This window comes from Nematolebias whitei, chromosome 6 (genome assembly GCF_014905685.2).
Source record: "Nematolebias whitei isolate Nwh7 chromosome 6, NemWhi1, whole genome shotgun sequence".
Taxonomy (NCBI): domain Eukaryota; kingdom Metazoa; phylum Chordata; class Actinopteri; order Cyprinodontiformes; family Rivulidae; genus Nematolebias; species Nematolebias whitei.
Window position 1 is genome coordinate 11698187 of NC_056503.1, and position 15818 is coordinate 11714004.

The following is a 15818-nucleotide window of genomic DNA, read 5'->3' on the forward strand; positions in this document are numbered from 1 at the left end:
ATTTTAACCCAGGTGTCGTCAACATACCTGAACCAATGACTTGGTGGTGTCCCTGAAAAGGACGTCAAGGCTCTCTTTTCTACCTCCTCCATGTACAGGTTGGCAACAATAGGAGAAACTGGAGACCCCATAGCACACCCATGTTTCTGCCTATAATATTGCTCCCCATATGTGAAGTAGGTTGACTGCAGGCACAGTTTCAAGAGTTGACACAGTTGTTCTGTGGAAAGTGTGGTCCTGCTGCTCAGAGTGGTGTCTGATTTTAATTTTAAACTGACCACCTCTACTGCATCATCAACAGGAATGCACGTAAAGAGTGATGTGACATCAAAAGAGACCATTGTTTCATCAGTCTCCATGATGACATCCCTCACCTTGTCCACAAAGTCCATGGTGTTCTGTATGTGGTGTTCTGAGCTGCCAACTAAAGGGATGAGTACAGACGCCAGATATTTGGAAACATTGTAAGTGACAGAGTTAATCATACTAACAATTGGTCTTAAAGGTACACCTTGTTTGTGGATTTTAGGTAAACCATACAGACTAGGTGTGGCCTCCCCTGGGTACAGTCTGTGGTACAGAAAACGGTCAATAGCCTTGTCCTGCTCCAAAATTTTCAGGCAATCTATTAACTTCTTCTTGTAACCACTTCCTGGATCTCTTTTCAGAGGTTCATAAGTGTTTAAGTCACTAAGGAGTGTCATAACTTTCTCATGATAGTCTTTCTGGTTCAAAATCACTGTGCACCTTCCTTTGTCTGCTGGAAGAATGATGATGTTTTTGTCCTTGCTAAGAGTGGTGAGTGCATCTCTCTCCTCTCTACTGATGTTGGAAGGTGGTGGTTTGGCATTGCTGAGACAGAGCATGTGATCAGCTGGTTTTGGTTGTCAGCAGCAAACTGGTTGATCCACTCTGAGAAGGTGCTATTTAAGAGACTGAGTTGAATGCAGCACCTCAGACTGAGGAAGTCTCTCGGATGAGAGACGAAATGTTTCTACATTTTTTTTTGTTTTTTTTAATGTCCAGAGGACCAGATTTAACTTTTTTAGATTTGTATTTGATGTTTGCAGTATAGAAAACAAGCCCATGTACCGTCGCTCACTCAGGGATTTGATTAGGGAATGTTTGTAGTTTTTGAACAGTAGTGTTTTCTGGACTGGAACTAAACAGGAAATACAAGTAAACCTTAATGGTTTTGTGCAAGATATTCAAGTGGTTGGGAGTTACACTGGGAAGAAGATTGTTTCTTTCGGCTGCTCCCTTCTTCAGAGGTCGCCACATCAAATTAAGTCGCATGAAGACTTGGCAATTATTTTTACTTGCCCTTCCTGACACAACCACAGACCACCGAGCTACCACAGCCCTCTGTGTGGAGCAGAGAGCTGCGCCCAGTGGAGCAAATGGTGGGGCGTTAAGGGCCTTGCTCAAGGACCCAGAGTGGGTCAAATGGGGGTGGAGGCAGGTGTGTTTCACCGTTCTCACCCACATTTTGAGGTTGTCGGTCCGGGGAGTTGCACCGGTGACTTTCTGACACAGGCCCACCTTCTCTAACCTCTTCACCACCACTCCCTAGTTATTGAGCATGCATCAGGATATCCCTAGTTATTGTTTCTTCTCCCAGGCAGCACAGACTGATGGATCCTGGAGAGTGGAGGGAGCAATTCTATCAATGACCAGGCACAATATTGGAATCAAGGGGTGGCCAATGGTGTCTTTTATCATCATAAATTAATCTTCGGCCACCCCAAGGGCCACCTCAATAATTTGAGAAGACTATACTTTTAAGGAATATACAGACTAAAAAGTATAGCCTTCCAGCCATCTTGGATTTTGATGTGGAAATCCAATTTTCAAAAAGGAAATTTTCTTGCGCCTAGATGCAGCCACACGCCCAAATGGAAGTCAGCGTACGTCTTATTTTTCAAGTTTTCATGCTCACAACGTGCACGCAGGTACAGACGAAGAGTATTTCCACTTCCCTCAGATGCAGTTTGTAGAACAATGTGCATTACATAAAATAAACGTATAAGGCCAAATTGCCAAAAGGAAACTGAATGAAGTTTCCTTTCCAAGTATCTACAACCAACACAACAAATCACTGCATGCTGCGGCCAGGATATCAAACCACACACATGACATCTGTGACACACGACACAAGCGCTAAACTAGGTACTAATAGCTGATAACCAAAGAGCAGATGTTTGGCAGCAGAAGAGAAGAGGCAGGGAGGCAGAGGGAGGAACAAAGATAAGGAGAGGAAAGAGAAGTGAAGATGTGGGAGGAGATAAGGACTGGAAAAATGGAGGAGCGATGGAGATAAGAAGACAGAGAATGAGGCAAAGAAACAAACGAGTGTATCACAGATGGAGCCGGAGATGAATAGTGACAAGAGGGGCTCCACAGCTCTGTCTGCGTTCTCCATGGCTGCGTGAATGACAGCGTAACCTTCAGCGTGTTCGGGCGTGTTTTAGCTGATTGGGACGGACTTTGACAGAAGGGCACACTGACATTTCTGAGAGGAGCATGACAACAAGAAGGAAAGGGACACAAAACAAATGAAGGCTTGCTTAAACCCCCCCCCCCCCCACACACACACACACACACGCACGGCAGTGTGTGTTCTGCAGGTCTGGTTGGCTCTAACATGATTACAGAAGGATGATTCTCTTCAATAACTCTTAGCCCTGAGAGCTAAACCTGGATCAATCTAACCTCCTTCCTGTGTGTGTGTGTGTGTTTATGTGCATTTGCAGTCTGTGTGTGTGTCTCGCTGTAGGCCAGCTGTTTGTCATGAGGAGTTATGGGAGAAACAGACATTTTCAAGACGTGACACCACACTAAATATTATTTTTTAATTTCTTTTCTTGATGTCGGCTCTGAGAAACTTTACAAAGAATCAATTCGGTGAACCATCTGCAAAATTACTTTTTGCACTCACATGCTACAGATTTAAAGGAACAATAATGAAAACAATAACTTGATTGATCAATACGTAGTATAAAACAGTTTGTCAAACACCTAACTAGAAATCATTTAGTAATTTATAAAGAAAATGCCAATTATCTATCACAAGCTGTTGTGCTCTTTAGGTTTTCATCTCAGAGGCAGATCTTGTTAAACTTGAATTTTATTGATTTATTTTGAATAAGATTTGAGGCAAAATAATAAAAAAATAAAACTTTGGGGCAAAGTACACAAGGTATCGCTGGCATCAGTAAATATCATGAATTGTTCGTCTTTCTGTGATTAATCGTGTTTATTCTCCCTCTTGTTCTTTGAAAGTTTACTTTTCATTCCATGTATAACATTTACCTGAAGGTACGAGTAAAACTGCTCAACCAAATGGGAAGTTACTGCAATTCTAGTACTAAAAGTTTGTCCGCCCATCCGTCGTACTAAAAGTCATATGTGTGAAATACTTTAAAGAAAAATTAACAATTTTTTCTTCACATGATGGATCTGGGTTAGGAAGATGTTAAATACTTCATTACTTTTTTAGAGCAAAGCAAACTAGAGAAATTGCATTTCCTGTGAAAAAGCAGTGTGAATGCTCATTGCTAAAGAACTTGCTGAAAAACAGCTGAAATTATTTAAAAAAAACATGCTGAAATGTAGCTGAAATGGAAGAACAAGACTACACTAGCAGAAGAAAGCAGAAACAACATATTTATTGAATAAGGTTTAAGTAAGTAGAAATCAGTAAAAAAAAAAAAGATATTAGCTAAAAAGGCTGAAATTAGCAAAAAAATTGCTGAAAAGGCAGAAAGAAGCTTACATTATAAGGAAGTGAAGGAGCTGAAATGAGCTAAAAAATGTGGAATTTGCTGAAAAGGCTAAATTTAGCACAAAATAGCTAAAAAGTAGATGAACTAGCAGAAAAGGCTGAAATGAGCAGAAAAAAGCTGAAAGGAGCATAACAAGCTGAAGTTAGCAGAAAAATTAATCAGGCTGAAAATAGCAGAAATTACCATGAAAACCTTAAAAGTATCTGAAAACGGCTGAAATTAGCCACAAAATGCTAAAAAAAGTAGCAGAAAAGGTAAAACAAGCTTAAATAAGCAGAAGAAAGCATAAATTCAGTTCAATTCAGTTTATTTCTATAGCACCAAGTCACAACAGAAGTCATCTCAGAGCACTGAACAGAAACATTTATATATAAAAATAATAATTTAACATTATTTATCTGAGGAGCAGACTGATTTGAGTTTAACTCCATCACAGAACTCTCATCTTGAGCAAGCAAAGAAAAAACACGTTTGTCCAATTTGGCTGAAAGAAGCAGAAATGAGTAAAAAAGTGGAAACTATCTGAAAAACGCTGAAGTTAGCAAAAAACAGTCAAAAAGTACCTAAAAAAGATGAAAGAAGCTACAGTTAGCACTAGGAAGTGGAGAGAGCCTATTTTTGCTGAACTAGGCTGAAGAAAGTTGAAATGAGCTGAAAAAAAAAAACGGAATTAGCTGTAAAATCTTAAATTAGCATGAAACAGCTAAATAATAGCTGAAAAAACTGAAACTTGCAGAAATATGCTGAAAGGAGCATAACAAGCTGAAACTAGCAGAAATACGCTGAAAGGAGCATAACAAGCTGAAACTAGCAGAAATAAGTTAGAAGAAGCACAAAAATGTAATTAGCAGAATGAACCTGAAAGGAGCACAAAACAGATGAAAGTAGCTGAAAAAAGCAGATTTATTTAAAAAAATTGCACAAGGAAGCTGAAAGAAGCTGAAGCAGAACAAAATATGAAAGGCGCAGTAAAAGCTTGTAAACAGATCTAAAGATTTGAAGGATGTAAAATGAGCACAATTCATTTTCTATGAGGGAAAAAATGGCAGAAAAAGTTAAATATTTCAAAAAGCTAAAGTTGCATCAATATCAAAAGTCATAACAGGATTGTCCTGAAATAGCTGAACGTTTTGATTTATGAATTGTTGAAATAGCACAAAAATTGTGGAACGAGAAATCCGTCGAAAAATGTACAGAAGAAAAACGGATCACAATAGTGTGAATGCTTCATAAACATTCACACTATTATTAACAGACTACTGGCAGATTAATCAATAATGAAAAACTAACAGTCTATAGCTAACATTTGCAGTACTTTACCCACCCCCGTGTAACACTTTTATTCTGTTTATCTCTTCATCCCGGTCTCATTTGTTGCCTCCTTATCTGGAAAACAACCCAAATGTCTTCCCTGAACCATTTCCTCATCTCAAGATCTCCACTTCCTCTCACAGACTGTCCCAGAGTTTGACTGATTTGTGTTTCAGTCGCTGAAACTAAAACAGTAGCTGAAACGGGTACAGATGTTCACATGATGATAATGAGTCATCTTGAAATATGTCATCTGTGAGTGTGTAAGTATATTCACTGTAATTTGTCTTCAGGATCGATAAGCTTTACGTTTAGCTTGTAGGGATGTGCTGCATAGCTTTCAGGAAAATTTGCAAAGTAAGAACATCGATTACTTCATCAGACATCACAAGTAAAGACTTCTGAGTCTTTTAAAGCACTGTGTGTGAACATATCTGCTTTGTGCTCTCAAGTTATTTAAGAGGTGCTGAATGAAGCTTATTCTGCCGGTTATTGCCTCCACATCACAGACTGCGATATCCGTTTCTAGTTTTGGAAAAAACTTTATTATTTTCACAAATCTAAACAAAAAATGTAAAAAAAATGAATTATATATATATATATATATATATATATATATATATAATGAAAATAACAAATGGCCCCTGTGTTTAGCTGCAGAACCGTTCCTGAACATTAAGTCTCACTCTCATCTGCAGATCAATACAGCACAGGGCCTCCATGGATGCCTGCTGTAATATCAGCTCTTTACTGTCTTCTGTGTTATTGTGCTTTAACTCATCCACCCTCCTCTTCTGTACGCCAGAGTTACTCTGTCTTTCTGTCAGGTCCTCAGCTCTCTGCCTCTGTCTGCCATCAGCTTGGCTTGTTTCTTTTTCATTTCTAAAGTTATCTTACAACACGTAGTTCACACTTTCACTTTACCTTTCCATCTACACAAGTAGGAAAGGACACAGAAGTGAAGGAGATTTGGGTGGGATGGAAATGCAGGTGAAAGGAGAAGAGAAAACAAAAAGAGGGGATAAGAAAGATGGATGGCACAGAATGATGGAAAGAGGAGGAGGAGGAGGGGCGTGGGGTCTGTAGTATGTTTCCTCTCTTCGTAATTGTGTTAAATGGCGGCTCTAAGCCTGACCTCCTCAGCTCTTTCTCCCTCTCTCTCTAACACACACACACACACACACAACACCTGTGTACGCCTGACAGACAGCCCATTCATCACAATTAACCAATTACAGCCTCCGCCCGTCTGTCTGAGCCCGCCTACTGCTGCGGGGAATGGAGAGCAGGAGGAATGGAGGAGTATGCAACAAAAACAGATAAGAAAGAAAACAAAGAACAAGGATGTGATGCAAAAACATCAGTTCATGTGCACCCCCCCCCCACACACAGTGTGGACTATTTGTAGGTACTTCCAATAATATCTGTGAATAATGTTCTGTGTGTACCTGAAGCCACCGTATTGATGGCTCCTTCCTGTCCAATGATGTGCTCCTTCAGCCTCCTCTCTAGGGGGAATCTCCTCCTTTCCTCTGCCTCTCGTCGAGCCTGCAACTCCTTGAACTAAACAAAGATTAAAAAAAGAAGATCAGCAAATAAAACATGGACAAGTCAGTCAGTGAGTCGTTTGAGACAGAATCAAATGCAAAAAGGAAAACCAGAGTACATCAAGTTGAAAGAAACAAGTTTGTAATGATCCTCTTCTCCCATTTACATCTTCACCTTCACATGTTTTCTCAAACAGTCATTTAAATAATTTTGGATTAAAAAAAATCCCTTTATCTCTATAAAATGTGTGTTTATAACTAAAATAAGTGAAACAGGAAGGGAAAACATTTAGTCAATAACTATTGCAGTAAACTGAGGTCACTGAAGATAAAAAAACATAAAAGAAGCAGGGGAGAAAAATACTGAGAATGTTTGACAAAACCAGATTTAGCTCTAACAAAAAATATTAATAAGAGGGTAAATGTACAAGGCAAAACAGAAAAATATATTATTCAAACTGGAATATTCGGAGATTGTAAGAAGAATAAATGATGTTCTTTGTTTAAAATGTCACTGCTTCACATTTTGATGTGAAGGCACTGATTTAACACTAAAGACAGTCTTTACCAAAAAAAACATTCAGTAAAACTGACCAAACCAGCCACTAGGGAGCACAAACCAGTGCATCTCTTGTGCTGGTCCCAAGCTCGGGTAAATAGTGAGGGTTGTTTCAGGAATGGCATCCGATGTAAAACACTGTAGCCAAAACCATAATGCGAGTTCATCAAACCGAAACCATACCGGATCGGCCGAGGCCCGGGTTAACAACGGCCGCCACCGGTGCTGTTGACAAACAGGGTGCCGGCGGAAATTGTGCTACTGTTAGTGGAAAACCACGAGGAGGGAAACGTGTCAGGAGGCAGAGGGAGAAGAGGAAAGTGAAGAATGTAGGAGAAATGCAGCTGCCAGGAAAAAGACAAAGAGGAGATATATGGATGCAGGTAGAGAGGACATGGAGGACAGAGGATGCAGAGGACAGAGTGAGGTGGAGGAGGATGACTCGCTGTGATGACCCCTGAAGAGGGAAAAGCCGAAAGAAAAAGAATTCAGTAAAACTGACCAAGTCAAAGTGTTGTAGATCACTGTACGCAAAATAAATGCTAAAACTAACAGTAACAAAGCTTCCTTTATTATTTCTACATGTAGAATTTTGTATTAGTTGTAGAAAAAGTAGAAATGCGTGTTTTTAAATTCTCTGTTCATTTATAAACCCTCGTCTATGTTTGAGACATCTACTAACCTGTTTACATCATATTAGTCCTACTCTCTCCCTCTAATGCCTCTGCTTCCGTTTTTCTCCTCAGTGCTCCTCATTTGGCTTCTTTCTTTCTCCTTAGCCACCCCATGGCTCATTTATCCTTCTCCTTTTTGTCTCCGTAGACTCCCGGTTTCCCCCTGCAGTGGAGGCAGCCAGTTTATTCTCTCCCTCCATCTTGCTTAGCCCCTGCCTGCCGTCAGGTCGGTAGATAACTCCAGATAACTCCAGTTTTATTTAAGGAAAGGCAGAGCACACTTCCACCACTATACACCAGTGAAAGACTAAAATGAGCTGTTCAGAAAGATTGTGCTGAATTTAAATAAATTAATATTTTATCACAACACAGAAAAGATTTGAAATACTTGCATGTGTGTCCAAAGTGCGGTCCAAGGGCCATTTGTGGCCCTTGGAGTGATTTGGTGCGGCCCACATCTGCATTTTAAGAATTGTATCAATTTGACCAGCAGACTTAAGAGGTCGATGCAGATTTTCTGCAAATTAGTTGCTAATCCTTTTTTTTATTTAATGTTTAGATTAACGGATAAAAATCAATCTTCTCAAAATGAGCAATATTAAACAAAATACAAACCTTTGACTATAATCTTTTTTATTTTCACTTCATGGTACAAAGCACCAAAAACTTTTACTGACTTCTACCAGAAAGGAGATGTTTAAATAAAGATTCATAAAAATTGTCTAAATATTGTAGTTGATAAAATAATCAAGACGGATAGTGAACATTTTTAAATTAATACAACATGGTATCATCTGCGTACGAGTTGATCAACTTCATGAAACCTTCTATGAATCTGTTGTAGCGACAGACAGATGGATGATTTTTCAGAACTTTGATCAGCCTTTAGGGACGTCCATGGTCCAAAAGGCTGATCGACCCCTTTTAAATGGACACTTACTCAAATTACACTTTAGTTGCTGAGAACAGACTAAAATGAAACAACAAACATAGACCCAACAAATCATATAAATCACATCATTTTCAATAAAACATACAAGTTTAGTGTTTATGAGGCTTTTAAGTTTTGGATCTACAATAATTTAAAACTCTTTCTCCACCAAAATGAGTAAATTTGTCCTTTCTCCAAAATATTGTTCACGTTGAGAGTTAAATTCACATTTTGTGGCCCACAAGTCCTTTCATCTGGGTAGTTTTGGCCCACATGTGACACCCTTGCGAGGGTTTTTAAATGTCTTTTTGGTCACGCCTTCACATCAATGTGTATTTTGAAAAAGATTTAAAGCATCAAATATTTCCCTTCTTGATTACAAACTGATCACAATATTAACAATTATTCATCAAAATGTTTTTGTACTTATTTTTCTTTGCTTTAGCTCTCCACTGTAGTAAAGAAAACTAGGATAAATACGTCAAAATGCCACAGGTTTGCACTTGGCGACATGTTTCCTCCTGGTTTATAAACAGCTGCACAATCTAATAACGCCTATCACTTTCCCAATCTCCAGAGAGCAGTTACTGTAGAACAGAGGTCAGCGATAGGAAAATAAAAACAGTTATCCTGTAAAGGGCACGGATGGAAAGTGCCACATCTTGTAACACTGAGGTACTTTAACTGCTCAGTTCTTATAGAAATCAGCGTGTGGTAACAACATAGGAAAAATTTCTGAAAAATGTCCATTCTTTTCACAAATGTGAAGTAAATACTTTTAAAATTATATTACTATATGTGCAGACAACTATTTTCCACGTAAAAGCCCCTTTTTAAGCAATTTGAATGTAATAAAAAAAAAAAACTCCACTGTATATTCACCCATACTTTTCTTTGTACTTCAAAGTGTGGCATCTGAAGCTAACCCAGGGCTTGCAACCTTAGAGCTTTCTCATGTTTAGAAACGCCAAAGATGGCATCTCTCTGGGCTGAGGCTAGTTGGCAACTCAAAATTGCAAAAACAAACAACAAATAAATAAAATTGGAAAAAAGAGGCAACTTTTCTGTTGTAGTCTGAATCCAAAATGTTTGCAAGCAAATGACCAACAAGCAGCGCGGCTGCATCTTTAAAGGCCTGCTTTTGAAAATCACAGGCTTTATTTATGTGCACGACGTGCAAAATTGCACGTTTGGCCACGCACGTTTTGCTGTCCACCTCCACCTGCATCATACCCAGCTCGGCCATTTTTGAACCCAGTTTGTCAGCTTCCTCCCCATTTAATCTGTAGGAGAACACATCTGAAATGAAGATAGGCAGATTTGAACTAGTTTTTAATAATAATTATTATTTATCATCAGTGTGGTTTTTAGACCTGGATGTTTTTATCAGAGGTACGTACAGGTGTCTCTAGTGCTCTTGAGATGGGCTGGAGACACCCACAAAAAAATTCTGTTGGGTTTGGGAAGCCTCCATTGACTCACACAAGTAAATAAAGACCCACAAACATTGCACAACATTCTGAAGACGCCCTCATTACTAGTCACAGTCAGTGATATACAGTACTACCTTTAATGAGAAGGGGTTCTCTGAAGAACAAAAGTGGGCATTTCTGGAGAATAGGCGTATCTAGAGGGCTAACACTGATTGGCAGCTGTATTTGTTGCTCTTTAGGTAAGTTACACGTCAGCTCTTTTTTAAAACTGAAGGTTTCTAAGAACCAGCGTTCTATCTGCTGTCAAACACAAGAAGATTCTCTTTAGTTCTGTAGCTGAACCTGACACAGGTTGTCTTGAGTGTGGTCTGGGTACAATGAAATATAAAGTATCTGAAGTGAAACCTGCTCCCATTTGTCAAAAAGTCTGGTCTCAATTAAACATCATGAGTCCTGTAACGAGATAATGACCCAAAACAAACGCTAAAGACAAAATGTTCTCTTTAGAAGTTCTTCTATGAGATCTGATCTATGAAAGGAACTGAAACATGGAGTAGGACTGACCCTTAAAGTGTGAGACAGCTGAGGAAGTTAACCAGTAAACAGAAATACCTGCTCCAGTTGCAGAAATCTGACAGAAACTGACAATCACTCATCTGCAGTGACTGATTTAAAAGGTTGAACAAGAAAATATGAAGTTAAAGGAAACATCCTTTGTCCCAAAGTCAGTTTAAATATCATTAATATTTTGGTTACTTTATTTTTCTTTCTTTATGAATTGATTGTAACTATTTTCACATTATTCAACAACAAAGACAGATTTTGTTTTTTAATGTAATGGCTATGTATTAAAAAACAAACATTTAGCTCTCCCCACTACCCAGTTATGTTGCTCTTATTTTGAAATGTAACCGTAAGTTCTGTGTTAAGAGAGGCGGAAAGAGAAGTTATGGAAACACCGCCAATGTGGAACCAGTTAACACCATAAAGAAAATATGCCTGTGGTTAACACAAACGCCTTTTTTTTTGCACTCTGGTGTATTTTACAAACATTTAAAACATTTTTGCTTCAAACACTCTGACTGCACGACACACAGCTTCATGCGCTGAGATCATCGTCTGTTTCATCAGTTCGGTGACAGTTCAGAGAACTCCTGCAGTGATTCACACATCAGATTGTTCACAAAAGCACAGGAACTTATGCCTATAGTGCAAAACGTTGAATTATATTTTTGTGTTTTATAATGAAATTACCCATGACTTTGAACTTTTAGGGGCAGGGATTTTTTTGAGCAGAAGCAAAAATGTGAAGCGACAGCTCTGATGTGATTTTCGGAAGCTTGTTAAAATTATAGTTTTATTCAGTTATAGTTTTATAGTCAATCTTTGCCAGACAGGTTGAAAAATATGCAGTGTAACCTTCAAAATGCACAGATACAGCTGCACACCTCCACCTGTCTGCTCCACACCACGTAGCTTTGTTCTTCACCAGCAATGTAGAACTCAAACTGAAACTAACCACTTGTGCATGTTGACCTGCGTCAAGAGTGAGTCATCGACTGATGTGGTAGAGACAATCCAGTGATTTTTCAAAACAAAACTATTTTCCCCATGTGGCCCGGTACCCACTGACCCACGGACCGGTACCGGTACGCGGTCCGGGGGTTGAGGACCACTGCTATAAATGAAAGCAGAGATTATTTTTTTAAACCCACATGAATTAATACAGACTTGATTTGGTAATTAGCTGAAATAATAAAATTGTATCAGTGTCCATATTTCTAAACCTAGCTATAGACTAATCAATCAGCCACCTCTGTTCCTCAGATCACGTTTTTAACCCCAGTTAACCTCAACCAGCTTTCACTACTTTAATCCTGAATAGCACCTGTCAGTCAGTGACGCCTGAGACAGACCTCCTGAGGAGTGTCTGCCTGGGCGCAGGACGGCAAATAAATGAGCCAGATGTCTGTTAAGTGTGCAGCGCTGTGTCATTCAGACCAGGTTAAAGGACATTTGTAAGAATAGAGCGTAATCTTATTTTAACTGCTTAAACATTCTGCAGAGCATATACAGTATAAAAGATCAAATCTAATGGAGGTTTGTGTTTGTATGAATGTGTCATACCTTGCCCTCCCACTCCTGCAGCACTGTGCTCACTTCTCCCTCCTTAGCATAGGCTCGTGGTGTGTGTCCCAAACCATTGGTCTGCAGGGGGTTGGCACCTGAATGCACGTAAAAATACAAGTTTACAGGTTATACGTTATAAACGATCATAAAATTGTTCAGATCAATAACAACAAACACCGTTTTGGTGTTAATATAGTTTCTAAAACATGCAGACTTTAGCTCAGCAGGAGAGTTGAAACGTCAATTGAGAGTGAGGTTAATTTTCACTCTGGTTCAAGGGTCACTGAGGCCCACGGTGAATCAGAAGAACCATGCAGTGCAGTTATCGGGGGTTTCATATCTGCAACGTGTGTCAATAAACACTTTGACCCCTCCACCCATAAATAAACACCCCAGACTATTATACTGGTTATACATGCTGCTGGTTGTTGCACCTCCACCCAACCGAGGGGTCAAACTCAGGAATATAATAGTTATTGGAAATGAGTGTAGAAGAAACATCATGCCACAGCATGAGTAAAGTGTCCCACAGCTGGACGTTCAGGGTGGAGATCGTTTTCTGCACCAATCTGTAGTACTGCTATTAAAACAGAAACTCCCAATGTACTACATACACTCAAAACTATGCTCCAGTCCACATGTAATGTTTACAGACTAAGCAAGTTATGAGTACCATAAAACATTTTAAAAGAAGAATCAGGGCTAAAAACACATCTACAGTAACAATATATGAAAGTCTTTTTTTCTACTTCTAACCTACAAAGCTCTCAACAACCTAGGTCCATCTTATATTACAGATCTTATTGTTCCATACTTTTATAACAGAGCACTTCGCTCTCCGACTGCAGGCTTACTTGTGGTTCCTAGAGTTTCCAAAAGCAGAATGGGAGGAAGATCCCCAACTTCCAGTTTCTGTCTGTAAGGCTGACACATTGTCCAGTTTTAAGACTGGGATTAACTTTACTTTTTGATAAATCCTATAGTTAGGGTTGACTTGTTACGCTGCCATAGACTTAGACTACTGGAGGACAAATTGACCACATTTATTAAAATGAATTGAAATTGAATAGTTTTTATTTAATACTATTTCTATCTTAACATGTGATTATTGACCTGCCATTGTGTATCTGTTCCTCTCAAACCCAGCTGGTTGAAGCAGATGTCCTCTTGTCCTGAGTCTGGTTCTGCTAAAGGTTTCTTCCTCATGAGGGAGTTTTTCTTTCCACTGTCTCCTTCATGTTTGCTCAAGATGAGAGTTCTGTGAAGGAGTTATATTCAAAGCAGTCTGCTCCTCAGAAAAATAATGTTAAACTTACTTTTATATATGAATGTTTCTGTTCAGTGCCTTGAAATAACTTCTGTTGTGACTTGGCGCTCTATAAATAAACTGAACTGAATCACGCGTTAGCGACCGAAGGACCAACAAGGCAGTTTAGAAAGTCTTGGACTAATCTTGTATGCAGAGCTTGCAAAACTGCATTCTTGGCTACGCACATTATCTTGTTGCCCATCTTTGCAGCCACGCCACATTTATGATTCAGTTTGCTGGAGTACACTTTTGAGATAAAGTTAAGACAATCTGGAACTGTTTTTGAATATTAGTCTTCATCATCAGCGTGGTTTTTAGACATTAGCCTCGGATGTTTTGTGTTAGAGCAGAGCTCCTGTGCTGGAGTCAAAATAAAGCTCTAGCGCTCTTAAGACCAGTTAGAGACCCAGTTACGGTGGGTTCAAGATTGGCTGGAAATGTTCACGACAAATTTGTGACTATTACGAGAAAAATGTTGACGCACAGTTTTCTTTTTTAAACGTTCAAAATTCAAATGATAGGGCTGCTCGCCTCTGCGTTGAGTTGCAGAACATTCTGGAGACATTTGGGAGATGAATGCCAACTGGTTCACCAACTAGCTGAAGGCCAGTGTGATACCACCTTTATTCTTACCCTATAGTCAATCAATGAAGACCAGTAAACAGCTTTATAAAATTTGTTTAATTTTTGATAATCTTCATTAGTAAAGTGCTCCACTTTCAAGTGAGGGATTGTAAATGCGCTCAGTATTATCTTTATGAAATTAGAACATCAAAAAGTTCATATGGCTCATCAGTCTCGGTGATTTTAGACAAACTGAATAAACTCAAAGTAACAATCAGTTTTCTACAGTAGTTTTTTGAGACAATAAGACATGTTGCATGCTTTAACTTGGTTGCTGAAAACCAGGCTTTAAATCCCTTAAGTATTAATAAAACTTGGGGACTAGTTCACACCATTAATAAAAGATTCTCTGAATTTATACCCTGAACTGAGACATTAGACAAAAACGTGAGTATTTAAATCCTTCACTAACGACAAGTTTGTACCACTAAGTATTTTTTATAGCAAAAAAAAAGGGAAATACGCGATGGAGTTAATGGCACTTTGTGCTGCTCAGAGCACCAAAAACAAACACTAATAATTGCTGCCACGATTATCGATAAACCCCTAAATTTCATGACCTGCTCACAAAGCTATCGATCCTGACAACAATACAACACTAACTTCCCCCCAACCAACAAAAACATGAGGGAGGAAAGCAATAAAGTACCCCACAACACACACACACACACACACACACACACACACACACACACACACACACTGGACATAATAAATAGCATCATTTAGGGCTTTAATATCAGGCCAACCCCTCTGGGCCACAGCACTTTATAACAGGATCAACATCAACGAAAGTCACACAAACAGACAAAAAGATACACACCCCAGCTGAAGACGTGCACTAACACACACATGCACACACATCATCCCTTCATTAGGAGTGCTTTAGTTATGCCTATTAGGAGTTCCTCCTCTTTTCCATTTCCTCCTCCCTCTTTTTCACTGCAGCTGGTGGGAGAGAGCTCCTGCTGCTACTTATTCGCGTGTGCGTCCTTGTATCTGTTTTGTGTGCATCTGTGTGTCTCTTCTGGTCTGCTACCACCTACAGAGCTGCCCATTAGTCAGTGCCCCTGGCCAGAGGCCTGATGTGGAGCTCAGAGACAAGCGAGAGGGCTTCTGCAGGCAGGGTGGGGGACTGCGGGAAGCCTGAGGGTCGGCCGGGAGACTGTGATGAATGGAGACGTGAGCCGAGGTCCAGCTTAGGCCAAAAGAGCAAACCCACAGCTAAAGGAGTAGCGTAGGTGCACAGAAACACAGGGGAAATAAGGTAAAAGGACAGACAACTTTATAAACACATTTAGTGTAGACAGCGGGGCACACAAATAAGAATCTACATAACCAAAGATCAAGCATTTATTAACTTTTTGTGATGATGCAAAAAGAAGACAAACAAGAGGCCTTAAAAAGGACTAAAGAAAATAAAGTAATAAAAGAAATTATGTAAGCGTTGTAAAAAAAAAAAAATTCAAAATTTGTTTTGTGTGCATTTATAGATGACACGCCGCCAGCAAGGAG

The 15818-nt window shown here is 39.3% G+C and overlaps 1 protein-coding gene across 1 annotated transcript in view; it reads right to left on the reverse strand.

Annotated features, from left to right (window-relative positions):
• The window catches only part of clpb (caseinolytic mitochondrial matrix peptidase chaperone subunit B), a 60221-nt gene that overhangs the window by 20664 nt on the left and 23739 nt on the right, over positions 1–15818 (reverse strand). The window contains exons 6-7 of the mRNA XM_037678036.1: positions 12368–12465; positions 6545–6659 (exon numbers count right to left, since the gene is read on the reverse strand). Of these exons, the coding sequence (XP_037533964.1) occupies positions 6545–6659; positions 12368–12465 (213 nt within the window). The remainder of the gene's footprint in view (positions 1–6544; positions 6660–12367; positions 12466–15818) is intronic.